The 27,652-nt window shown below is 39.1% G+C and overlaps 1 protein-coding gene and 1 pseudogene across 2 annotated transcripts; one reads left to right on the forward strand and one right to left on the reverse strand.

The window, feature by feature from the left end:
- Positions 1-1,319: 1,319 nt before the first annotated feature.
- On the forward strand, positions 1,320-8,594 carry LOC144643261 (alpha-1A adrenergic receptor-like; annotated as a pseudogene). The gene is made up of 2 exons (XR_013568879.1): positions 1,320-1,625; positions 6,315-8,594. The product of XR_013568879.1 is annotated as an alpha-1A adrenergic receptor-like (transcript).
- A 125-nt stretch (positions 8,595-8,719) lies between these two features.
- On the reverse strand, positions 8,720-27,348 carry LOC144643260 (arylsulfatase B-like). Its single transcript, XM_078502463.1, has 10 exons — positions 27,217-27,348; positions 25,362-25,452; positions 19,036-19,195; positions 18,217-18,329; positions 17,326-17,472; positions 16,783-16,950; positions 15,896-16,065; positions 13,659-13,943; positions 12,633-12,856; positions 8,720-10,326 (listed from the first exon to the last, which is right to left on the reverse strand). Exons 1-10 carry the CDS (start codon positions 27,240-27,242, stop codon positions 10,049-10,051), a joined length of 1,662 nt encoding a protein of 553 aa, XP_078358589.1. The 5' UTR covers positions 27,243-27,348; the 3' UTR covers positions 8,720-10,048.
- Positions 27,349-27,652: the final 304 nt, after the last annotated feature.

Consider the following 27,652-nt stretch of genomic DNA (forward strand, 5'->3'; position numbering starts at 1 on the left):
CTTTGGCGATACCGCGGTCTAGAGGGATGACTCAAACGAATACCGCTAATTATTATGCCTGGTTTTCGTATTCAATCATTAAAGGTGACCCTGAGGACATTCATGATCGACTTGACACGCTTCTTTGAAAACGACACTAAATGGCTCTACAAGAGATTTTATTTGCGCACGTAAGTTAACAATCAAAAGCAAACAACTCCCGTGTTCGTGTGAAGCATCCGAAACAAAAAAAAACGACTGCTAGGAAAATCGACGATTTTTAAAGAGCAGGTGATGAAAACGATCCTGTTGATATCTATTGCAGAGAGCCTCGTTAGTCATCTTAGACCTCTTAATGGTAGAGGCGTCTAATGGATTAAAAATACATGGTTTTCGCTAAGCCTGATAATTGCTTTGAAATTATGCTGAGGCCACCTACCTTAATCTGTTAAGTAAACGAATGCCGCAAATGGCAACGATTTGTCACATCAAAAAATTAGAGTTCACTGTTCACATTTGGAAAAGTTTCAAAATGCATTTATTTAACGTAAACGTCAGCTACTTCCGTACTCAGAGAAAGTCATATTTTCAGAAAATTTGAAGCCTTTTTTTCATTCCGGTTTGGTCGGCGGATTTCCGGCAAGGAATAATTTTTATTTTAGATTATGTCCATTAAGTTAACACTCTGGTGCTTGGTTGTTTTGATGGGATGGCTGTAATTTGCTTTTTCTGTCAATAGTTGTATAACCATACTTTGATAATGGATCACCATTATCTGTTGTATTCTTTTGCAGAAAAATATGTGAAATGCTTTTTTTTTACAACTCTTCATTTTTTAAAAACGACAAATCATAACAATTAATATTTATGCGTCGTTTTACTCGTTTCAGTTTTATGCCATATCAGAAATAATTATTTGTTATTTTCTTAATAAAAGGCCTTCCGATGTGTAGCTTTGCAACATATTACTGGGTAGCTAAACAGAGAGATGCAATCGTGAAATTAAACTTTATCATTAATTCAGCTATATTTTTATCTCTTCACGACTATAGCATCATTAGACTATCTTTAAACAATTTGCACTTTCTAATTAAACCTACTGTTTTCTGCACTTTGTTCTGCTCGACTGCGCCGCCGCATAGGAGCTTTTAAAGAATATGTTTGATGTCTGTTTATAGAAAATGCCATCTGCCTCTAACGGTGCTTAGTAATGACCATATAATGTTTATGATATAAAGAACATTTATAGTCGGTCCCTCTTGGTAATTTGCCAGAATCGTCATTCTTTCAAAAAGGAAGTATCAAAAGTGGTGAGTGAAGCACTGACGCACTTTCTATACTGACGAAACTTGAAGTTGCGAGTTTCGACTTTAAGTCTTCAATTAATTTTCTGTTTATGACACTTCGACTGTTTGCTGACTGGACTGAAAAAAAGTCGGTTTGGTTTTGTTTTTCTTTGAAGCGCAACTAAACACGTTTCTGCTTTGTTGTTTTTGATCGAAAATGAATTAAGTTTCCTTTATCCTGCAGATTGAAGATTGTTAACCGTCCCTAGTTTGCGCCACCGCCAAAAAAAATCAAGTCGAAAGCCGCTGGGGAAGAACAAAGAAGACAAAGACGAAGATTTACACATCTACCATATACAGGTCAGGGCAGGACTTCTTAGTGACACTGCTAACTAATACACGCCTACTGTCGTTGCTTAATTCAATTCTTAATTAAAACTGACAAAATGGGGACGCTAAGATGGCAACTAACTGCATGATAGCATGATTATGAAAAACTGAAGCAAAAGGCAGCCATTAGTTTCGAGCTTAGCTACCTATCGACCAAAATTCGTGTAAAAAATTGGTGGCATAATATTACCCTTTATGTTTATTTTTGGGTCACTTTTCGATATATGTCTAATGGGAACTTTTTTGTTAAGGATTAATTATCAAGCGGATGACAATGTAAGTCTGTGAATATTTAAGCTGTAAAGCACCGAAGTCTTTCGTTTTCGAGTCTCGCTCATCCGGCTACCAAATATAATCCTGCATTAGTATGTAGAACTTCTATTTATGTTTTTTTTTTCTTTTCTCGCTGTTCCACCTATATCTAAACATGTGTAAATGGTAAACGGTCCCATAAAGGATTAATTATAAAGCGGATGGAAATATAGGAGCTATGAGTGTGCACATTTAAATTATTTATAAGCGACATAAGAGGTAGCCGCAGCGAATTTTCGGTCTTCACAACTTTTCGTTTTTCCCCACAGTTAAAAAAATTCAGTGAAAATTACTTCTGCATCAGTGATGGTAGGACTGTTGACACAGATTGAATGAATAAAAATAGCTAAAAAATTCAACCGGTTCCGATTAATTAACCTAGTTTTAAAAAATTCAAACCGATCCAGAAAAATCTTCAAACCACAAACCAAAATTAAACCGCAATATTTACACTTATTCATTAATCGCCTCATGTCTTCCTTTTAACTAAATTAAACCTGAGACACACTCTTTAGGTTGTAATTAAAGTGGAGTCTTGAACCGCGGCCACAGAAGGATTATCACTGTGTGGTGAAAACATCGTTGTTTGGTGAAAACAAGTGCTATCATCACCTGTTTACTTGTTATGCGCGCGTAAGAGAAAATCAACCGCGAAAATACAAAGCTTATTTTTTTGTTATGTGTAAAAGGCGTGGCCTCCAGACAGTTAATCTCTAAAAGCTTAAAAGCTTCGCAATATCTGCTTGTTTAATCAGTTCACCGCGAAAATTTTATGTCACGGAAGCCGCAAGACTGAAACACTTGCGTGCAATCCCAAAAATATCTCAAGGTTCGTATATGTAAAGAAATTCACAATCAGAAGTGGGCTTCCTGAAATTAAGACAGACAAAATTAATTGCGGTTTGCCTCACACTGTACAATGAAATACTATTTAGTTTACATCTATTGTAGCCATGTATAGTCAAGAGCATTTTCATTTTTAATTTTAGTTTATTACTTTTTGAAATTACTCTCGTTTTTTGTATCTCACCTTAGTTTTTTTTGCCAATTTCAAAGCATCCTGTTTCTTGTTGCTTTCTAATAAATTCACAGGATTAAGTTTACCAAGCAATTACTTTCGGGTGTCGTGGGTCAAAAAAAATAAATTGTGTTTACCATCATTTCGAGAAGCGTTTCCCCTTTAATACCTTTTCCTTTGTAACTACAGTGAAAAGGTTTGGAAAGATGAGTAGATTAATTGACCATTTCGGAGTGCAAACAATTCTTGTGTGCTAAACTAAGTGATGGAAATGAAATTTATTGATTTAGTCTAAATTTCCATAGATTTCTACGTCATAGCAAATAATCATTTATTTATAAAAGGTTTGTAGTCGAGTTCCCCGTTTGTTGTATGTGTAATGACCAATGATTGTGGAGTCGACTTTCCTAGCTAGTGGGACTCACTGCAGGGAATCGCTCATAAAAACGTTGGCAGTGCCACGAGAAAAACAGCAGTTACAGATTACCACGCAGATTAAACCTTCGCTACGTCAAATCAGTAGTATTCGACCAAATCTGCTTCAAATCTAAACACCGCCGAAGGTTTTAGTAAATCGCCTTTTTTTTTTAAAAAAAACTTTGCCTAACGAAAGTGGAGAAATTGGCAACTCCCAAGCCATCGGTACGTAAGTAATTCCTAGTTTTCCATTATTTTAACAAGGAGTTTAAAATTATTGTTACAATTTGTACTCGAGAACACTCATGTCGGCCAGAGAAGAAATGATGATATTTAACTCTACAGCCACTGCAGAAAAGTGGCATCAAGTTTCGTTCTGATTGCGGAGAAAAATTGGCAAGACAACTATCCGTTTCTAGAAAAAAATTAGAAAAAATTGTTTCGTGAAACCTCGAAACGAATTGATTAACGGTGTCTCCAAAACTTGACTTGTAATTTTTCGCATCTGTTCATTTACTCATGCTTATCAAATCATAGCAAATCGATCTCTTAATGTACAGGAGAGGAATAATCACAATTGTAAAGAGATTCAGATTAATGCTGTTAAAAGCCGTAATATATAATTTCACCAAAGAGATCTCTCAGTGAATAATTTCCGGCCATATCAATGATCAGGGTTTTGAGCTATTGTAAGTAATGTTATTACGGTAATTTACATAAAAGCGACTGGATTAGTTTTTTTCTGTCAAAGTATTTGTTTTCTCACAAGTATTTCGTATTCGAAATGAAGGTTTTTTGCAGCTTGTTTCCGTTGTTTTATTATAAAAATAAACATTTTTTTCGGCAAAAATCCTCTATCAGTTTTGACCACTTTAGCATTCATACATAAAATCAGGAGCCGAAGAGAAATTAAACCACGAAGCTATTCGGGATTGCTAGAAGGGACGAACGAAAATCAAAATAAACAATGTCTGCTAAAACGCTTTCTGTGGTTCTTGCAGACATGTCAGGCCATAAAATATTTGTTTTTAGTTCTTATCTTGGCTTTTTCGCGAATGATTTGAAAGTTTTGCGTCAATGCCATTCTGGAGACCGATACAGCATCGCAGGCTATGCCTCAACGGAGCCAAAGGCGGGCCAAGTACATGCTGTGAGTAGTATTACGAAATAGTCAAAGATAAGGGTCATACGGGAACATATGGGCGACGGATGTATTCAAAGAGCTAGAAATTCGAAAAACACGACTACTTCAGGCTACTTGCTATGCTTTTCCTCAGTTCTATAGGTCATTAGTTGCTGTTGGCCTTGTAGCTGTCATTTATGAAAGCGATTTCCTGTGCTTTCTCTTCCTAGCAGAAAAGACAATTTACAGTTGCCCTATGATCATACCGAGTACGGTCAGTAATACCCCGCGAAAGCAATTATTAATTGCCAAAATAGTTCCTATTTTTATCTCATATAATGCATTTTGTGGAATTCTCATACTTTTCTTATCTATTTTCTAATAACGCCCACAGCATGTGTGCCTGGAGGTCCCATGGTTTAACTTGGGAGTTTAGGAGTAAAGTCTAATAAGACACAATGCTGGGCACCAACTGAAAGACAAAAAGGAAAAGCTTGTCTTCACAAAGAAAAACTCGGCTCTTTCTTTCATCTTTAACAAGTGTTATGATGAATTAAAAGATTTTTTTCTGGGGTATTTTGAAATATACATTAATCGCCATTTTCTTCTCCTTGTACTATTCTCGGCAGCTTGTGAAATTTCTTCCCTTTCTTTGCCTGCTTCCTTTTTATTTTTTATTTTTTTTGTTTACATTTTCTTTGTCTTCGACTGTCACAAAAATTAAAATTACGAGCCGGAATGTAAACATTCAACGTTTACCTTTCGATCTGTAAGCCATATAGCAACCCATGGCTGCTCGTGTGGCAATAATGCTAAGAGATTCAAAATCTCAAAATCTCTCTAATTTCAAAGATGTTCATAGTTTTGGGTAAGCACACGCCGTAAAACAAAACAGATTTTACCTAAAGCTGGTTAATATTTTAGAAATAAGAAGCAAGACAGTATGTGTACGTTTCGGCGCAACCGTAAAGAAATATTTGAATAGTTTCTTCGCAAACACGTTTTTTTGCTCGTGTAAATATTTCTGAACTGAATAGTGCGGCCTTCACATAAAAATTCAGTTTACTCCCAGTGGTTTTTTTTGGGATTATCAATGGATCAACTGAGATCTGAAGGAAACTATTTGAGAAGACTGGCGCCTTTTTTGTCTGAACTTGGAAAAAGCAACGGTTGTGGTCGAGTGTAACTAAAATGTAAATCAGTTTTCAAATTAACCTCAAAGAGATAATATGACGTCTGAAACCATTTCTTCAGTGTAATTATCATATTAAATCCAAATTTATCTTGTTATTACATCCAAAGCTTTGTTGCATTTAAGGGTCTTTCAGTCCTTAGTGGATTAACTTTTAGAACAAAGAGCTCAAGCATTTTAATTTTGTCTGTCCGTTCGATAATAAGTTTAAAGGGTTAACTTCAATTGATTTAGCAGTTTAAGTTCGGTAATCAAACGAAAGGTGTAAATTATATTATCGCTTCCGACAACCGATTGTAGCTCCGTCGACGGCGTAAGGACTTGTTGACCTTCAAATTATTCCCACAGCTGATCGAAATAAAGATGAATTCAATGTAGATTGCCTATTATGAGATAACGAGTGTACCAAATCCCTTTCGACCTGTCACAGCACAGTTGTATGACTTCTGTGTCCATATGGAAACTTTATTAAGCATTGTGCACTGAGATACCGCCCCATTGTTCTCAGTCCCCATTTGATGTAGTAGATGTTTGTATTTATTCAGTTATGCAGATCATGTTGACGTTGGGCTTTTGTTTCGTTTCTTGTACACACAGGCGCATTAAAGTCATCGGTGGAAGGTACTCAATATGTCTGAAGCAGGAAATATGACAAATGCTCCACCGACGGGCATAAATCCTACCCCACAGAGCATCGTCGCTGCCGTTTTCGTCGCCATTTTGATCTTGGTGACACTCTTCGGAAATGCCCTAGTCTGCATCAGTTTCTACAGTTTTCCAAACCTCAGGACGATCTGTAACTACTTTATTGTTAGTTTGAGTGTGGCAGATATCTTGGTTGCCCTGCTGGCGATGCCGTTCTGGCTCATAGTTCAGCTAAACAATACAATGTGGCCGTTTTCAAAGGACTTCCTCTTGTTTTGGGCGTGCATCGATATTTTTTTGTGGCACTGCCTCCATAATGAATCTTACAGCAGTCAGTGTGGACCGAATGCTGGCAATCGTGACACCCTTCAAGTATCCAAAACTTCTGACTTCCAAGCGGGCCTTGGTTGCTATTCTTTTGATTTGGTTGTATTCTACTGCCATCGCCTGTTCGAGACTGGCCAATTGGCCTGGCCGCAGCTTTCAGCATTTTGTGTCCACTGTCAGCTTCTTTCTACCCTTGTCACTTGTAATCCTAATGTACGCTGTAATCTTTATCGTTGTAAAGATCCAAGTGCAGAGAATCGGGACTGCTGGAGGAAAAGAACATGCCAACGAGATGAAGGCAGCCAAGACCATCTTAGTTGTCATTGGCGCTTTCGTTATCTGCTGGCTTCCATTCTTCGTGATAGTTGTGGGCCATGCGAACGACCCGAAATTCACATATCCCATCGAGGTTTACAACATGTTCAAGTGGATGGAATACTTAAATTCTTGTTTGAATCCCATCATATACACGTGCATGAACCGCACATACAGACGGGCATTCAGGCGACTTTTTAATCGAGTCTACTTGGAACAAACTGTGGGTGCCAGCCGACGGGGTTCTTCTGTCAGCATGTATCTAAGCAGACGGGGATCTGCTATCAGTGGTTATATGTACCACCGTAAACCTCGAGGATCGGTTCCTCATACGGCAGTAACCACATTGGAAACAATTGAGAGCGAAAGCCAGTAACATCTTGGATGTTCGGCAGACAGGTTGGCTGAACACTGTAATTATAAAATTCGTCAGAAACTACTGCTTTCGGAACGTTGGACTTTACGGGCCGCCTGTCTTCTGTAAACAATCCTTTTCAAATAATTTAAAACTAAAGATCAAATTAAGATTTTTTAAGAACAAATTCTCGTGCTTCAAGTAAAGAAATACATTTAACTTGAGCGCAAAATTTGCTGTAAGCAACTCTGTCCATTTGCTAGCACTTCAGTAAAACAAGCCTGGAAGCGTATACGGTGCGTAATCGAAGCATTCGTCCGTCAAAACGCTAACAATGTTAAACGGCTACAGTGCATGATAATTTGTTTACGGTTACCAATGCTTAAAAGAAAAAAAAGGAATAATGATCTATGGCTTTAGCTGCCACAGAGAATGTGTTAACTATAACATCAAGGGATAGCCAATTTGAATGGAATTTAATTTGACAGCGGCAAGTGGCAGGATTAAGTTTGACACTGTCTTAGCCTAACGATCTGTGTATAACACTGCCTAAGCCCTGTGTCAACTTGCGATATTGGTATAAACAGCTGGCTAAATGAAAACAATTGTCAATTGCGGTCGAGAAACGAGGTTATAAATAACCCAATTTCGATGCACAAATTCAAAACATTTTCTTGATATGGACGCCGGCTTTGAGGACCATTCCTTTAAGCTTTGTAACGCTTTTCCAATTAAGCCTCCCCTTCATTAAGAAAAATGATTTTGCCCTGCCTCATTGGGGCTATTAAAAAATATATTATATATACTTTTGAAAGTCCCAAGCGAGAACGTTCGGTTTTATTTAAAATCAATTAGGTTAAAGACGGCTAAAACTGCGGAATCAGTAGCAAACAATTACAAGAAATTAATCAGCTCTTGTTGTTAAAAAGGGATAATTAATTAATTTTGCCTGAAGGCTTGTATATATGTCATTTCGAAGCTCCTAAAGAATCAACAATGATCATAGGTTATCTGTAATCTTCCTTTGCGGTATAAAAAGAATTGTAAATATCTCTTCTATTATGATGGTCTTATTACTTATTAAGAAAATTTAGGGCGCGTTGACTCCAATCCTAGCAGGCTATGAGAACCTTGTAGCAATTTCGTCATTTTAGATCTGTTTAGTCTAAGCTTGTGTAGTTAACAAGTTGCTCTGCATTAATGGTCAGTTCAAATATAAACAGTGATGTATTTGGTATTCAGTTTTTCTTTTAGATGATCCGAACACAATAGGGGGCAGTCAGATTATTATTATTAGTCCGTATTAAATTTGCGGGTAATTGCCTGTTCGATGATTAATGTCTCGTTGCTGAAATAATCCACTCCATCACTCAGATGTTAATTTATTGATAACAAACGTGTTCCGCGTTAACGTTTGACTGGTCGGGCATATCTCGTACTTCTTCGACGCCCCTGGAACACTGAGGCAGGGCCGTAACCAGACTTCTGACATAGACTAGACGAGGCAAAACCTCAGCGCCGAAAGAAGCGCGATGCTAGGGGAGTTTGGGGGCATACCCCCTCCCCAAAAGAAAATTTAATTATAGAAGCTCTGAAACGCTGTTTTGAGAATTTTAATGAAATTATTCTTAAATAAAAAATCAATCTCGTTTAAGCGTAAAATGACACTTCTCATTGCTTTTTAGATACTTTGGCAAGTGATGCTGGTGTCATGATAATGATGATGCTGTTTTCAGTTTAGTTTATCCCATAAAGACATGCTAATGCGACACGACCACAAAACACACACGTGGAGTCCGTTCAGGCATGTCTTTAACTTAATTTTCATCTTAATTTGATTTCAAGCGCCCGGCCTTTTTGAGGATTATTTTTACCAACCAAATATTTATTATTATTATTATTTTTGGTTAAAATCAAGGCGAGGCAAGTGCCTCGTCTTGCCTCATGCTAGTTACGGCCCTGACTGAGGCAAACAAACTGGCAACGTTTTTTGAATTGTTTAATGTCTTGTATTTTAGAAGAATAATTTATGTACATGATATACAAAAAGAGCTTTGATTGCATAGCATAAACCATTTAAGCTCTTTCCTTAATATAGTATACTGCTCCTCTCCTCGTGAGGTGCTTACGTGGCGTGTGGGTGGGGTGTCCCCTATTTAAGCATTCGCTAGACTTTGCGATTAATTTTAGTGAAACCGTTGAGTTTTTGTAACGGCTTGTTTATAAAGATAGAACTGTTAGATGAAATTGAGGCTGCCGACGGCTCCTTCGACGGACTAGATGGCATACAAGGCCGACGGGCCGAGTTTGCCTTAGTCTATCAATTTCCTGTGTAGCTCCATGGCCGCGCGCAAAATCTGCATAATTATATCGGCCGACCTGCTACAACTTACCACGGAATTACTGGTTAATTAGCTCAGTAGTCCATGAGCAATTAGTAGTCCTGAGCAATTAAAATAAATTATATGTTATACTTACTACATTTCACCTTAGTTCACTCACGATATTATACAACGGTGTGAAACTCCAAACTTCATGGCCCAAGGATTCGATACTGAGAAATCTTTCAGTACGAAGTTATTATAATACTTGTTTCTGTGTTCACGTTCCCTGCCTCGATCTATTGCTTCCTTTTCTGTATTGTTAATGCATATATTTTTCGAAAACCTCCGTCTAAAATTGCATTGGATCATAGAGTTTGATTCGAATACTTCATCAGGTGTAATCCACGTTGAACCTGTTCATCGTGCACGTGGTTACAAGCAATCTTGGCAGCATCATATTCCGATTTGTCTGTAAGTGTTTTCCATGGGCCCCAAAAGCTATTGAATCTTTTGGGATCCGCTTTTGGGTCAATCATTGGATAAACAACTGGTAATGCTGTGCTGTGGTAATAGACCAGCCTCTGTCTCAGCTCTTGCACCACGTGTGGATACTGAGCCGAAACATCTTTGTATTCACATGGATCTAAAAAAAATGGGAAGAGATCACAACATTTTAAAGGAGCTACGTCATGGACAACCCATCTTGAAAAAAATGGGCAAGTTTTTTTCAAGTTTGTCGATCGTAATCCGTCTTAATCTTCGTCAGTCGAAACCATCCTTGGTTATTTTCGCGTTGTTATTACTCCTCTGTTGTTTTTCTATGTTACAAAACTATTATTCTGAGGTTTTCTTCAATTTGGAAGAAATTAGAAAAGTACTTTAAATGTCGTGACACGGCTCCTTTAAGTCTTTTAACATTTACCAAACGTGTTCAACATGTAATCGGGGGTCAGAAGCGGAAAAATTGGACCTCATGCACTTATTCATTATTCATTTCATTTTTGTGACGTATTCATTAGTCAAGACTTTTTGTAGATTTTGCATGATATTGATTATTCAGTTTCTTCCGCTAGAGTTTAGTACGGCATTGACAAAAATTGGTGACAGTTTTAAAATACGATTCCTACAGAGTGGGTTAATGACTTTTTAGATGTCTTAAGAGTATAGCTTTCACCAACATGTCATATTATACCATAACCGAGAGAATTTTCGCGCGCTAATTGGTCAAAAGTTATGGTCGATGAGATTACAGACCATGAAAGTGACGTCAGATCACGCCACGCACACGCGCGGGCTAAAAAATGTGTAAGTTTGGTCTCCATGAATGAAAGCAAATTTCATCGTGTTTTGTTTGAATCAAGTACGCATTTGTTTTCGGAATTCAGGATTGGACTTCTTCTCAGGTGATCTGTCGAAAGAAAATTGACCAGGCTTTTGAATTTTTGGTCTTACTGAGAAGAACGGTGCTAGCGAACCGGCAGCGGACTGTCGATGTTCAGTGAACGAGCGCTAACAAGATCTTCAGGAAGAAAAATAATCTTGCTCGCTTAAAGCGATAGACACACACTCAACGAAAGGGGAAAAGGTAATTAAAGTTGTTATTCTTTGAATTCTTGTTCATCTTCTTTTGTATCATTGTCGTTTTTACGTGTCGGGCCAGAATCTTTACGTCCCACCTGCAAAGTTTCTTCACGGTTAGGCATCGCTTTTGATAAATACTTGTTCGAGTTTGTTATGGTATAAAACAAATCGACCACATTTTTCCATGGTCTACACTCTTATAGACCATAGAAATGACGCCATAAAATGTCCAAAACTTTGCAGTGAAACCACTCGCCTAACGGCTCGTGGTTCTACTTGAGTTTGAGTTCCCAAAGGAACTCACCAGCCAAGTAAGACATGAGTTCCCTAAGGAACTCACCCGCCTAGTAAGACAGAATAATCCAGTACGGGTTCAATATGCTGTCCTCATATAACATGAGTTCCATAAGGAACTTACCAGCCAAGTAAGACAGAATAATCCAGCATGAGGTCAAAACGTTGCCCGAAGATAACATGAGTTCCCTAAGGAACTCACCAGCCAAGTAAGAAAGAATAATCCAGCACGAAGTCAATACGTTGCCATAAGATAACCTGAGTTCCCTAAGGAACTCACCAGCCAAGTAAGAAAGAATAATCCAGCACGAAGTCAATACGTTGCCATAAGATAACCTGAGTTCCCTAAGGAACTCACCAGCCAAGTAAGAAAGAATAATTTACGAGGTCAATATGCTGTCCTAGTATAACATCAGTACCCTAAGGAACTCAACAGCTAAGTAAGACAGAATAATCCAGCACGAGGTCATATCGCTGCCCTAAGATAACATGAGTTCCCTAAGGAACTCACCAGCCTGGTAAGACAGAATAATCCAGTACGAGTTAAATATGCTGTCCTCATATAACATGAGTTCCCTAAGGAACTCACCTGCCAAGTATAGACAGAATAATCCAGCACGAGGTCAACATGCTCTCCTCATATAACATGAGTTCTAGGGGGTAAGGAACTTGCCACCCAAGTAAGCCAAAAAAATCCAGCACAAGGTCAATGTGCTGTCCTCATATAACATGAGTTCCCTAAGGAACTTACCAGCCAAGTAAGCCAGAATAATCCAGCACGAGGTCAATATGCTGTCCTCAGATAAATCAGATAAATGTGATAATTAATTGTTATGTAGTGTAGTAAAAGAGAAGTTATTGTAAGCAATGATTTTTGTAAGATAAGTTTTCTTTTTTAATGTTAGCTAAATGTAACGTGAAGAAAATGTAGCATAAGTAAGTGCCCACAGAGTCTGTAAATTATAAAAAAATAACGCATTCGAAGGGGGGCGGTTTTTCGGATGGGGGCGCTTATTAGAAGGAGGGCGCTAAATCGAATCATTACGGTAGGTATTACGAATGTCAAGAAATTACCGTTCGCCAGGTCAAATAGACAAGCTTGATGATTTTTTGAGTCGCACATGCCTTCGCCCTTCGTCCACGGACCGCATTTAATCTCTGCTCCAGGGAGAGTTGGATTTTCTGACCAGGGAGGAGGCGAATTTGTTGGGTAGCGTGCATGCCATCCAAGCTGATATGTGTCATCCATTCCAATAACAAGTTTAAAGTTCCCTTTGCGGATGGCTGCAAAATGTCGCCTAGATATAGAGGAAGATAAAACAACATTAAACATTTTATCTTGAAAACACTGATAATTAGTGAAGGGGTGAGCCTCGAGCCAAGTGGCGCATACTACCGGTGCTTATCCCTGTTTCGACAGTATTAAGCAGCTAGGAATATTTCTACTCCTCCCCGGATGGGATGCTAGTCCATCGCAGGGTACCCCCCCCCCCCCCCAAGAACCCATTATATACCTGGGTGGAGAGAGGCACTATGAGAGTAAAGTGTCTTGCACAAGAACACAACACAGAGACCTCAACCAGGGCTCGAACGCGGAATGTCCGTTCCGGAGTCTGGCGCGCTAACCGTTAGGCCTAGTGCGTTGAAGTGAAGCTGATTGGTCAATGACAAATAACGTATCCAGTTAACAGGTTGAAACAATTGGGGGAGTCGACATTCTGTTTTACTGCTTGCATGGGGGACATTTTTTTTTCTTGAATGACGATTTAAAAAATTAAGGGGAGTGATACTCTACTTTAAAACAACCCTTTGAACGCGATACATCATTCGCGCAAATAGCTATATAACTGGTTTAATCCAGTTTGGGATTTCAACATCGATCCTGCATAAAAATGTGGGCTTTTAGTACTTTATTGCACCATTTGTTAAATGACAGTTTGGACACGTATATCCAAACATGAAGATGCCGGCTTCAAAAGTTCGAAAGTTCTATCATTTCAATTTAAACACATGAATGAAAACTGGTCCAGTACCAAGAGAGGATTAACTTCATTCCCTCTTGTCTGTACTAGCACTGATAACGGAATTATTTGCACGAACCTGGGGTCTATATTATGCAATACTTCATCCCGAGGTGATGGTGCGTCGTTTGATATCGTTTCCCATACATTCTTTCCGTCGGTTCTTGCAGTTATTAGGTCTGCATCACCTCCCCCTAAATGGTACAGTGTCGCTGCCCAGTCTGTGGCGTCAATCAATCCCGTGCACACCCGGTTCTTCTTCTTGATGAGATCATTGGTGGTGTAGACGAAGCCAACACCTTTCACCCCACCCTCCCACAGGGTGTCTTTTCCCGCGCGAAAAGGGAAGTTTGAGCCAGCGTTCCTAACCGAATACAAACAAAAGTTCAACTTTAAATGCCATCCACTAGTAGCTACTGAAGTGTTAATGTAGCCTGGCTAACTAGAATATATACCGTATTTATTCGGTAGAGCGCCCTGGAAGTTTATTAAATTTTTGGACCCTGAGAGTGGGCGCTTATTCGAGGCTTGGCACTTATTAAATTTTCAGCAAGTAGCAAGTTTATTTTGCAACAAAACAGTAAATAATAACAAAACGTGAAGATAGGGAAGGGAGGGTACTTTCCTGGTGGGTGGGGGGCGCTTAATTAAATAAAAACGGTATATTACGGTATAATTTAAACAGACTGAAAGCTACAGTTTGGCCACGTACCGTATACCACAAACCAGTACGACGATTACGTTTGTCTACATTTGTCATGTATACTACTGTATCCATAATATAAGTAAGCTTTATCAACCTTGCTGTTATTACAACTGAAAACGGTTACGGGGAATAAACATACCTTATTCTCACTAAATTTCGCGAGTACTTAATTTCGCGAAAAATTATGAGCCATTTTTCGTGAGTACTTAATTTTGCGATTTTGAGAGGAAGATACAATTGGAGTGTATTAAATTTCGCGATTTTTATCTATTCTTCAATGTGAAGCTTTGACCTCGAAACTGTGACAACATAATAAATATGAAAGTCATCGTAAAAACAGCAAACAAAACAATATACACATACCAAAACATAAGGTATTCAACAGTCTAAATCCCTAATAGGTTCATCTACGACTGCATGAGCGAGATTTTGAGGAGCTTGGCGGCAGAGAATTGTTCGAACAGTGCGACTGATAGAGTGGGAGATGACTAATGGACAAAATTAAACAAAAAAAACTCCTAAACATGAAGCTCAGACATGTTCGAATAAGTATGATAAAACACATCGAGTTTCATTATTTTTTTATATTATCGGTACGATATTAAATTTCGCGATTTTAAACTTCGCGTGTCCTATATTTCGCGAGTATTAAATTTCGCGATTTTTTCAAAATCGCGAAAATCGCGAAATTTAGTACTCGCGAAATTAAGTAAGAATAAGGTAGATTACCATCCGGAATTAGACATAAATGGGCTACTTTTCGCCTCGAACCACTGGAAATTAAAGTAAGGATATAACTTGATAACAAACGGCGCGGTTTCATTTCCTTGAAATAAACCTACTAGGTGGTGGGGTGGAGGAGGAGGAGGAGCAGGAGGACGTGGCGGCAGCGTGGACAAGTAATTTAGGGCGCTAGTGTTGCAATCCTGATGTTCCGTGTTCAAGCCTCCACCCTGCCACAAGCTGCATTTGTTCTCGCTCGTCCCTAGTTCAAAATCCACGGTCACACTTTCTAAATATACAACTGGTCTGCCTCTTGCCATTTGGGATATTTTATCATGTCATGTTATGTTTTAATATATTTCACCTCTGTTTTAGTGGCATGCCTGGAAACCAAGCGCATGCTTCGAAACTTAGTGCATCACTACTGTAAAACAATACATTTTTGCATTACTTTGGAATTTGTTGCTAAAACAGATCTTCATCTCTGCTGTTTATTTTAAAAACCAAAAAAAATTTAAAAGTTCATTCGACTTTCCTCAACGTGATAATGGGAGAATGTTTGTAAAACATGTATGTAGCCTGCGTAGCTGGCGGGATTCGCAACCCAGCGCTTTGTTTACGGCGGCGGCGAAGTCGAGCTGCAAAGCCTCGAGGGAATTGGGGAGGGGTCACGTTGAGAATACCTTTCACGATTTTTCTCGCACTGCGCTTATCCCGCCAGCTACGCAGGCTATATGTATCAGTGATAAACATAGTATGCCCTTAAGAAATAATTTTTTTATATGGATAGTTGTGTTTGGAAATTCACAGTCGAGGGAAATATCCTTTACTTATACCAGTTTAGAAAAAACTGCGCCATAGAAGCGCGCTGTTATAGCTTAAGTTACCAGTTGAATCCATATGGTGCTCCTCCGTTGTCAGTGGTGAAGATGATGACGGAATCTTGTAACATTCCTTTATCTGCAAGTGCCTGCCTTACAGCTCCGACTGAATTATCCAGCGACGTTACCATGGCAGCGTATTTTTGTCTTCTTTTGTCTTTGATAAAACTAAATTTCTTGAAAAATAGAAAGTTCAATTTGATCATTTTTTTTTTCAATCGACTACAGTCGAAGCTCTCTTAACGGCACTCTGGCGGTTTTTCTTTTTTCCTTTTTTCTTTTTTTTTTTTTTTTTTTTGGCCGGGTTTTTTTTTTTTTTTTTTTTTCCATTTTTTTTCTTTTTTTTTTTTTCCCCCCTCCCCCTCCCCGGCGGGGGCACTGACTCAGTAAAAGCAAGACAATATAATTTATTTGGCCAGTAACTACAAACGCAACGAAAACAATAAATCATCTAAAACTGAAATTAAATCATGCTACCAGTGTCTTGCTCGAGAAAACGTAAGCCTTGTCACCATGGTTACAACAACAACGACGACGACGACAACAACAACAATGTCTAACTACAGCCAGCTCAAGCATCAATTGAAGTGGGCGTTACACTGTCAAAAGTAAAACCTTGGTGGTTGCGTGGTGCTTGCTTGGATAATTATTTTGACGAATTTAATGTTATATAGCTGAGTGACAAAATCCTTACGGCAAATAACTCAAACATTTTGGGCTTGGCCAGTCATTAAAGGACAACTACCCGTAATAATTAAAACAGACTGTCATGACCCGACATAAACTTAAAACAACAGCAAAATGATGTTCGAAACGTCGATTCACGTTTTTACTAATTTTTCTTGTAAAATGCTACCTCAATGTTTAAAACGATATCCTATTTACAGAGTTACCTTTATAAGGTCTTCTGGTGCCTGAAGAGGATCGTTCTTATTGGCTGAATGCACGGCTTGGTGGGCGAGGTACATGAACATTGGCTTGGATGCATCGTGTGCATTGATCTTCTTTATGGCCTCCTGAGTGAAAAGATCCGTGGCATAGATTCCATCTCTTCTGATGGGCTAGAAACAACAAATGAATCTTCAAAATAATAAAAAAGCAACAACTCATAACAATATTCTGACAACGATGACAAAAATTTGCACTGTTAAATTAGAAACAGATCATAACAACCGTTAAAAGTGCGTTTTTTATGTAAATCAAACGCCCTCCAATTTTTTTCTTCGATTCCAGGCTCACAATTGCAATATCAATTAATGTGGCTCTAATATTGTATGAAACTTTAGTGTGTGGGACGATCAAGACGATCGATATTGGCGATGATTTTGCATTGATCAGTTTTCATAGTCTAACCGTATTTATTTTTCGAGTGCATTGGTGCACTCTGCCTTGAGACTAGCCGTACCAAGTGTGTTGGGTTCTTTTAACTGACCTACCGTCATGTTATCTCGGAGATCATAGCCCCAGTAATCCTCAAATGAGCTGTGATCCCAGTAATCCTCCTTCGCACCCAAATAGCCAAAGAACGAGTCGAATCCTCGATATAAAGGAGTGTACTCTTTTGTAAAGTATCCAAGATGCCACTATGAGAAAGAAACAAAACAGGGTGTTCAGACTAACTAATTAGTACCCTGAACCTCTTTCTCTCTCTCTTCGATGGAGGTCGAGGGAAGGGAAGATGATGATGATGACGATGATGATGATGATGATGATGATGATGATGACAATGATGACGATTAACTTTTTTATAGTGTCAACAATGAAACACCGTAGCAGAATCAATCCACTAATTGGGGACACTATCTTAAGACGAGTGTAAATTTAAATAAACTTGAAGAGAACTTAAAACTTAAAGAACTTAAAGACACTTAAATTACTTTAGTACGCCTGTAACCTCGTACCCAGTTGTTCTCTCCCAAAGAGTGAGAAGACCTGGTTACGAGATAAGCGTACCTGTAATCCCACGGTGGTAATAATCTTCCAGTCCGGACACTGTACAGCAGTACACAGAGCGCTGCTTGCAGCTGTTTCAATCACCGTGGTCATTCATTACAACATTGCGTGTAACATTACCTCGCGTCATTTAAGCCTGTGTAGTTTTTTAGGCGCGCATTTTGAGAAACGCGAAAAGGTGCGAGAAGGCCAGGCTAGCATCATTGCTGACCTGGTTACGTACAAAGCCCTAAATTTTTTAAATAGCGAAATAAAAACGACAAGGATAGTCAAGAAGAAAGAGCTTCAGCTGTTGTTGGCTTTCACTGTCAAAGACGAAACGGATCATTACTTGCTAAACAGGGTTTGTTCGTGTTCGGGCCCGTGCTAGATACCTTTCCGATTGCATGAGTCTTGTAACCAAGAGTTTTAAGATACTGTGCTACCGTTACTTCCTTTAGTGGCAGTCCATAAGGTTGCGCGGCGAAGATCACAAAATGTTGAATACCTGATGGAGTAAAAGAAAATTTTAAGTTACATACAGCTGAACCCGTACTAACGGACACCTTCCATCCTCCATCGGACACAGCCATAGTGCTAGCCACAAACACTACATTTTAAACCTCTCATGAATAAAAGAGTTCTAAGGGGCTAGTAAAGTATTTTACGCGCGTTTTGACGTCATTCATTCCGTTGCATTCAGTTCATGTTGTGCTTGAAAGCTTCACTTAAATTGGGAACGCAAGTATACTAGGCCTTTATTATTCCACATTTGCGCCATTTTACCATATCAGGGCAAAAGAACGCGCAAAATATGCCACGCCATTACGCTGTAGAGCAGGGCAAAAATACGGACGGACAAACTTAGGGAATGTGGAACCAAACAAAGTGGAAAAAATAGTGGAATAATTCGATGGTTAAACATATAATACGAGCGGACATTTTGCTCATTGTTCGTATTACATGTCGCAAACCAGCGAATAAGGTGTATATATTAATTTGTATAATATATCAACGAAGCTCCAACATAAATCGCGAAAAGAAAACTGCCCTACCTACTACTGTCTGCCGACGTATCCGATTTTACCCATTTTCAACCACTGATTGTTTTTTTTTTCCTCCTAGGTTCTTTTTTACCTTAAGTACACTACAATTTTCAGATTACTTTCTATTTTGCTACACAATCAAGCGGTTTGTATATTAATAAAACCTACCAAGGTGGATCGGGTGTTTACCCGACATGATCGACGCTCTAGTTGGAGTACACATTGGGGACACATAGTAATTGTTTAATATGACGCCCTCATTGGCCATGGCGTCGATGTTTGGAGTTGGAATCTGGCGGGAACCATGAAAGCCAACGTCATCCCATCCCTGTGAAAAGAAATATAACAGTTTATAGAGATGATTTTTTTTATACACACATGAGTTTGTCTCCGCTTGAAACGAGTGAAAGTCGACAATTCGGGAAAAGTAAACGTTGGGTACCAAATCTACTTTTAGACATTTTAGTGGGCAGTATCACTGTACATTTTTACTCGCAATTTGAATTTTTACTTGCCAAAATATTCTAAAACTCATAAAAATGTACGATACTTCACACTATTAAATGTCTAATAGGATTTATTTATTATCAGTCTTTACTTTTCTAAATCTATCCACTTTTATAAAATAACTCAAATACTACGCGCGCTCTGATTGGTCAAAAACCTATGCACTATTGTACCGGTTAGGTCCCGCTTCTGTCCCGACATGGCCGCATTTAATACGCTCGATTACGCATAATTAAGGACGAAGAATTAACGTTTGTTGAATGTATTCTTTTGGTCTATATTATGGTTAAAACGGAGGATATATAATTATCGTAAATGATAATTATGAAAATGTACTGAGGGTGGATCACAAAATTGAATTTTCCCGCGCACCACAGTTGAGCAAAGGAACTAGAGAAAAACTGAAACGAAAACGCAGAGACAACACTGACTGAGTGAGAAAAAAACAGAATGAACAGGTCTGCTTTCACTGGACTGGAAAAATATGGATATAGTTCCATTCAACATTAACTCGGAAATGTTATTTGAAAGAAATTAAAACTGATCAAATTTGTCGCGATGAACTAGAATTATTTTGATGGCAGAACCTCACACTGAGTTCTTGTACGCGCTTAAATTATATCGTCAGTTTTACGTGCTTAATTGTCATAGTCTATAATATTCGAACTTTGGCCGGACACCGTACCTCACCGATTTCGCTGATATTTGGCATGCAGTCTTGTTTTAGGGTCCTAACTACCAAATGGATATTAAAAAGTTTCTTTTTTTATTTTGGAAAATATCGAGAAGGCCGATTGAAGGTCCGTGACGGCCGCCAACATGCGGACGAGGTGTTCTTTTACTTCGAACTGAACCTGCCTCACAGTTTCTCATCAACTTGGCATAGTTATAGAACTATCTCTTTTTAATATCAAAATAGAGGAAATGTAGTTAATCAGGAGAAGTTGAAGGTATCAGAAAGTCCAATAGAAACTCCTAAGAATAGCAGGATCATTAAAAAAATTGATCCTAGAATAAAAAATTAGGAACCTCTAGTTGGCCCAGCGCGGAAGGAAGGCAGTGTGGCGACTTAAAAAGATTCGCTTCCAAATATTTTAAGAAATTCCCATCCCATTAAAATAGAAAAGAATAGTGAAAAGTGTTCTTTTCTGCAAAAAATAAATGTAAGATATATCGCCATGGAACCAGGAGAGCCAGAAAATAAAAAGAAGCGAGTGATGTTTGAGCTTGAGTTTAGGCGGAGCTCCGTAATTAAAGGCGATCAGATAAAAATAATGAATGATCAGAGTTTTAAGTCCGTTTTAAGCACGAGAGACACGGAAGTTTTTTTAGAAGCATTATGCATAGAAATACCGGTTTATTTTTGAGCGGTAAATCTGCATTATAATAGCTGGGAGTTTGGGGTGTTTTTTGGTGGTTTTTTTAGGGGGCTCGGCGGAGGGGGAGGGGGTGTGGAAGTGGTGCCTTCGTATCCTCTTTTGTTCTTTTACACAGTGGCCTGAATTTGGAACAGTTCGGGGAATGATTATCAATTACTCTTCGTTATGCCATGTCACCCCTTAATGTGGGAGCGCCGCGCCCAATCACGATAAAAAATTATGGCCGCCCGGTCCTTTTGTAGTTCTCCGCCAGGTCTCTCAATAGGCAGGTTACGAGTAGTGGCCCATCAGGCCGGAGCTCATACCGGTTTCCGCAAGTGAAGCGACAAGATTTTTTTACTCCACCCGGATGGGATGCTATTCCATCGCAGGGTTACCTTCCTCGAAAAGTAAAGATTATGTTATTTTACACCTGGGTAGGAAAGGGACGGGAGTTGAGAGGCCTCCAAAGAACTTAACGCAGTCCTCCAAAAGCCATCAGGATTTGTCAGAGTCAGCGCAGTGACATTATTAGGCCATCACGCTCCCGGTGAAATGTTTAGCCCTGGGGTGTAGTTTGGTACGAAAGTGGGTTTTAAATGTGTTAATTAAGTTTATGGCGATCAGATAAAAATCAAGAAGATAGAATAAATCATTAAGCACGAGAGAAGGAAGTTTTCAGAAGATATGAAGAAATACGGTTTGAAGCAGTTAAAAAATACTCGGCTTCTAGCGGTAAATCTGCATTTATAATAGCTGGGAGTTTGGTTTTTTTGGTGTTGTTGTAGGAAGGCGGGGGGAGGGGGGTGGAAGTGGTGCCTCCGAATTTTTTAGATCTCTGACTCAGTGGTCTGAATGTTGAACAAAAGAGCTCATCTGCCTAAGCATAAGCGAGCTGATTTTGAAATGAACATGATTTACGTTTTGTCATCAGTAATTACGTGTTCGAAGAAGGCGTGGCACTCGCGGCAAGAACAAAAATAAAGTGAAGCTAACACATTTTCCTCATTGATTTAAAATCATATTTAGCAAGTTAAAAGATACAAATTTTCGTCAGATTTTTCCAAAAAAAAGCAGGCGAGAACTTGGCTGTTTTTTTATCTCGGACTTTTTTTTATCAAAGTCGAACCTCTCCATAAGGACACCTCTCGCGATGCGTCATGACTTACATCACGTATGTCCTTATCGCCGACCTAGGTGAAGAAAGGGACTACCGTAATTACTCCAATAAGCGCCGCGGCCATTAAATTTTTTACGCCTCCAGTGCGGCGCTTATTCAAGGGCAGCGCTTTTTGAGGGCGGCGCTTATTAAAAAGTTTGACGCCACAAAGAATCTAATCCTTTACATTTATTAAAATAGGGTCCCCTGATTGCCAAAAGTCGTCTCTTGCTGAAGATTGTACTGAAGAATGTTCAATAGAAAAACTGAGCGGTAAAACAAGCACTTTGAACTGCAGAACGTCGCTTTTGATGGAAAGAAATGTCCAAGTTTGTTTAAGAGTTGCTTTGTAGTTCTGTTTCTAGTTAAACAGATTTCCTTGAATAAGCGCCGCATGGGGACTGCGGCGCCGGGGGCGGCGCTTATTAACTTTTTTGTCCGCAATGCGGCGCTTATTCGAGGGCGGCGCTTATTCGGGGGCGGCGCTTATTCGAGTAAATACGGTATGATAGTACAGAGGCTTTCCGAAGAACTCAACGCAATATCCCCCCAAAGCTCGAACCGGGATTTAAAAATCTCAAAAAAGTGTTAATATGAATTGTAAATCCACTCATAGCGGTCTGGCCTTACTAAAACCTGGAGAGAGAAAAAGACAGTGGGCAGATAAATGAAAGCTGCTCGAGAGTACGCTGTTGAGCAGATTCTGTGAAATTCCCCTTTTATCCTTTTCTCTCATAAGCCCTCCCAATTCAAGGCCCATATTTTCTTCCAAGTCAACTGTCAAAGTTTAAGGCCACTTTTTTCCTACCAGGTTACCGTCTGAATTTTAAATTTTATTAAATTGTGACACTGTCCCTTTAATTCATTAATTAATTCAAATCAGTTAATAAAAACGTTTTTCAGAAAACAAGAAGTTTTTTAATTTCGCTTTAAGCCACCGCACCCCAACCACGGATATAAGACCTACCACATTTAAAAGCCCACATTTCGTACCAAACTGTACAACCCCAGGGCTTATACAAGCAGATTTTTGCACTTTCTTACACGGTTGGGGAGCGTGATGGCTAAATAATGGTCACTGCGCTGGACTCTGGACCAAACAGTCCTGGATAGAGATTTTGGAGGACAATGCGTAAGTTCTTTGGAAAGCCTCTCAACTCCCAGAGTCCCTTTCCTTACCCAGGTGTAAAAATGATTACCAGTCAATTTTAGCTTTTCGGGAAGGAAGGTAACCCTGCGATGGAATAGCATCCCATCCGGGTGGAGTAAAAAATACTCGTTGTCGCTTCACGTTGCGGAAACCGGTATGAGCTCCGGCCTGATGGGCCACTAGGATCGTAACCAGCCTATTGAGAGACCTGGCGGAGAACTACATAAATGGACCGGGCGGCCATAAATTTTTTTATCGTGAATTGAGGCGCGGCGCTCCCACATTAAGGGGTGACATGGCATAACGAAGAGTAATTGATAATCCATTCCCCGAACTGTTCCAAATTCAGGCCACTGTGTAAAAGAACAAAAGAGGATACGAAGGCACCACTTCCCCACCCCCCCCCCTCCCCCGAGCCCCCTAAAAAAAACAACACCAAAAAACACCCCAAACTCCCAGCTATTATAAATGCAGATTTACCGCTCAAAAATAAACCGGTATTTCTATGCATAAATGCTCTAAACAAACTTCCGTGTCTCTCGTCTTAGAAAGTTATACTCTATCATTCATATTTTTATCTGATCGCCAAATGAATAAACTTAATTACGGAGCTCGAGCGCAATCTATAAATACACGTCAAGCTCAAACGATTTCATTCACAGCAGTTAAATTTACTCGACGGCTTCTGTATCTCTCGACTCAGCTGAAACGACTCCGAGAACAATTCTTTGGCCAAATGCAAAAATTTAAGGAAAAGCGTGAAATAGTTAAAGATAGGCACTTAAAATTTTTTTATATTGTGAAAACAGCCAGATAACACAAAATTAATTATTCTATATTCACTAGTTAAAACCGTTCTATGACATTTTCTTTTAGTTTTAAAAGAAAAAGTAAGAAGACCCTGTTAGGAAGGGCAATTCTTAAACAGTGATTTGGGAAATGCGAGCAACAAAGTTTTTGAAACGAATATTGAATACAACACATAACTCGACAACAAATAAAATAAAGTTGCCGACATAAAAATTTGGAGAAACGATCGTACGCTCAAAAATCGCCATATCTTTGGCAAAGATTATGTATTTGTTTAAGATAAGCAAAGAATACCTGAAAACTGCTTATTATAAACGACTGTAACCCTTTCATGTTTCTCCCGATTATTTGCTGTTAAATGAGCTGATCCGCTGAAATGGCGCTGAAATGGCCAATTTACTAGAGGTTCCATAATTTTTTATTCTTAACGGTGACATTTCCCCAATTTTTTTATTAATGAAATCAATTCACCAATGAACAAGTTTGTTCATGGTAAATGCCTGTTCTAAATCGAGATAACAGTGGAGTTATAAGCCTTTCATTTTGTAGTAAATTTGAGACTGTTCAAAACATCGTTAACATACCTTCGAACTTCTTGGCCGTTGATCATCCAAACTCAAATTGCCGAATATTTTGATATATAGAAAGAAGAAAGATAGTTCTTTTAACTATGCCAAGTAGATCGAGAAACTGTGACGGCAGGTTCAGTGTCGAAGTAACAAGAGCACCTTCGATCCGCCATGTTGGCGAGCCGTCACGGACGCTTCAAATCGGCCTTCTCGATATTTTCCAAAATAAAAAGAATTGAAACTTTTTAATATCCATTTGGTAGTTAGGACCCTAAAACAAGACTGCATGCCAAATATCAGCGAAATCGGTGAGGTACGGTGTCCGCGAACTTTTAAAAAAGCTCGAATATTATGGAGTATTACACTTAAGTCTGTTATTCGGCGAAAACGAAAGAATACGGAATACTGAGATAAATTCAGAACAATTTGCTAGATTTCCACGTCAAAGATTTTAAAATCGTTGAATACATTTTAAACCGTGACAGTTTGCCTTATTCCTTTCCTTCCTTATGACTTTTATAGCTTTAAAAGAATTTTTAAACGTTTTTGTCGCGTCGATTTGTGGATTTTGTGTGTGGAGCTGAACCTGTGATTTATTCTTTCGGCCGCTGGGATTGGTTTACCGCGTCATTCGATGAACTTGTTGAGAATAAAACATTTGATCACGAAAAATAAAACAGATTCCTATTTCTTTGAAGAACGTTTTCTATAGCTATTTCATAAAAGCAATAAACCACACTTTCTAGGGCTTTACTGGCGTAATAAAGCCACTTGGGATGTTGGGAGAACACTCGAAATAATACGGCTCGCGATTTACAAGCTTTTCTCGTGTTCTCCCAATATCCCGCGTGGCTTTATTACGCCAGTAAAGCCCTAGAAAGTGTGGTCTATCGCTTAAATACAAAACGAATGTTGACCGGCTAAATGCCCAGTTTACTTACCAGATCGTCAGCCAAGATAAATATTAAATGTGGCTGCTTTTTTATAGTTGCCTTGCAAATTGAAGTTAAAATGCCCAGAAGGCAAAGTAACCTGTAACGCAAAAACAAAGAGAACAGGAAAAGACAAGTGTCACTATAGGTCATGACTTTGAACCTACCCGGGTTATTGCAACCGAGACGGAGCCCCGTCCTTAATAGTTTCAAATAAGGTTTTTGTACGTTTAAAATACCGTAAACGCTCTATAAATAAGCCCCCTTGTCTTGTAAGCCCTCCTCTCGAATCTAAGAAGCCCCTTATCTGGAAGTAAGTTTTTTAATAAACCTCCCTCTTGATAAGGGCCCTCCCTTTTCCCCAGATGATAAATCATGACAATTAATATTAGAATATTAGGCAACATCGTGCTTTAAATGATATTCAACCACCACAGTTACCGATGATTGTTGCTATTTCGTAAAAATGTGTTATAAAATAGCACTTAAACATTTAAAAGTCCAATTTATTTCTCTTAAGGTCGGCACACACTAGGGGACTAGTCGCAGGGACTTGTCGCAGGGACTTGCTTCGGGGACCAGTCCCCTAGTGTGTACTCGTATTTTGCATCGAAATTCTAGTCGCAGGGACTACATTTTTGGTCCTTGCGACTAGTCCCACGAATTAAGCTGGTTTGATTTCTGGGACTAGTCGCAGGGACCAACAGTCCCACCAATCGGTCAATTTTCTAGAGTGTACACACTAAGGGATAAGTCCCTGCGACTATTCCCTGCGACTAGTCCCCTAGTGTGTGCCTAGCTTTATACGTACCCCAACTGATATATGATATAAAAATAAGTCCCCCGTTTCCAATAAGCCCCCTTCTGTGAATCCCCCTCGCCCCTCAAAAAGACCGAAAACGAAATAGGCCCCTCGGTGGTTTAATAAAGCGAGAAGTCTATGCTCACAAAATATGAACTGGAATGGCGATCGAGCGCGGACTACGCCAACTCAAATTAGGGAGAACCTGCATGCACGCACCCTCTTATTGGTTGATAGCTTGATTAATCAGTTCTGGATCCCGAATCCCGATCCCGATCCCGACCCAGCCAGACGTGGCTATCGTTTTTCCCAGCATCCCACAACAGGACTGTGCTTTAAATGTACATAATTTAACCATAGGTGCTGGCATATCAAGGTTTATTTGTGCCTGAATAGACCATTTATTTGTATACGCCCATCTCTGTTCAATTACAAATCCGGGAATCCAGCTCTCTAGCTGAGAAGTCCATGAGCGTTCGCGCGTGCCCTTTCAAGGGAAAGTTATTCTAATATTTCAAATAATTCAACAAGTACTTAATATATGGAGAGAATTTACGGGACGAAATTGGTACGTTTACATTAATTGAGGGTCAGTTTAGGTGAGCTGAGTTCTTGAACCGTTTAAGAGGCCATTCAGTGTTAACATAGATTTATGAAAACATGCACCTGTTGTGGTTACTTTAGCTGGTCGTGCATAGGTAAACTTTAGGTGTACCTCTGCTATTCTCGTTTTCAAACTGCAGCGGAATATTTTCGTGAAAGGATTTTGGTTTAATCAACCACCTCTGGCACAAAAAGAAAACAACCACCTTCTGATTGGCCAACTTGAGTAATCACTAAATTCGAAATTGGGATCGAGTTTACAGTGACCGCAAAACAATTTTACCGTACGCAAATGATTAATCACATTGATAATAACAGTTGGTCAGCTATAAGCCCCCCAAAGAATGAAACCGCGCTGCAATAATTGTGAACGCGATAACAGAATCATATCTCAGTAGTATCAACTCATAATAGTTTAGCTATTTTAGCTACACCGAAACTTTGCGGGTTCTTACATACCAGAATTTAAGTTTTGTACATTCCATGTCGTCCGTGTGTAGAGAAAGTCACTTGGTCCTTTTCAAGAAAGTTTTTAACTTTTATAACGCCTACTTTCTTTCTCGGCAGCGCATTAGTTTTTCTTCGGTTGAAACCACATGATTATATTGTTTTTACATAAACAACCATTTGCTTTCCAATGTTATGGTCAACTTGACCTGTTGTTGATCAAATAACAAAATTGTCACCTTTGAATCCAAAGTTAAAAGAAAATAAAGCTAGCTTTAAACAAAAAGAAAGAGAGAATTAGCATGTATGAAGCACTGCCATTGAAATGTCGATGTAAACGTTTCCGAATAATTCGGTCACATGTACTTTTCAGGATGCCACTTTTGTTGAGTTGTTTTGCAGCCCAGATAAATTTTACGTTCCGGGGTTGACTTCAAAAAATTTGGGT

Source organism: Oculina patagonica, chromosome 2 (genome assembly GCF_052425735.1).
Source record: "Oculina patagonica isolate OP01 chromosome 2, crgOcupat, whole genome shotgun sequence".
NCBI classification, from domain to species: domain Eukaryota; kingdom Metazoa; phylum Cnidaria; class Anthozoa; order Scleractinia; family Oculinidae; genus Oculina; species Oculina patagonica.

Excerpts from the sequence above, each read along its gene's own strand:
- LOC144643260 (XM_078502463.1), bottom strand. The coding sequence starts at position 27,242 with ATGGAATGTACAAAACTTAAATTCTG. Across the intron at positions 25,453-27,216 it reads TGTACAAAACTTAAATTCTG|GTTACTTTGCCTTCTGGGCA; the intron begins GTATGTAAGAAC and ends TTTGCGTTACAG. Across the intron at positions 12,857-13,658 it reads TTGCATAATATAGACCCCAG|GCGACATTTTGCAGCCATCC; the intron begins GTTCGTGCAAAT and ends CTCTATATCTAG.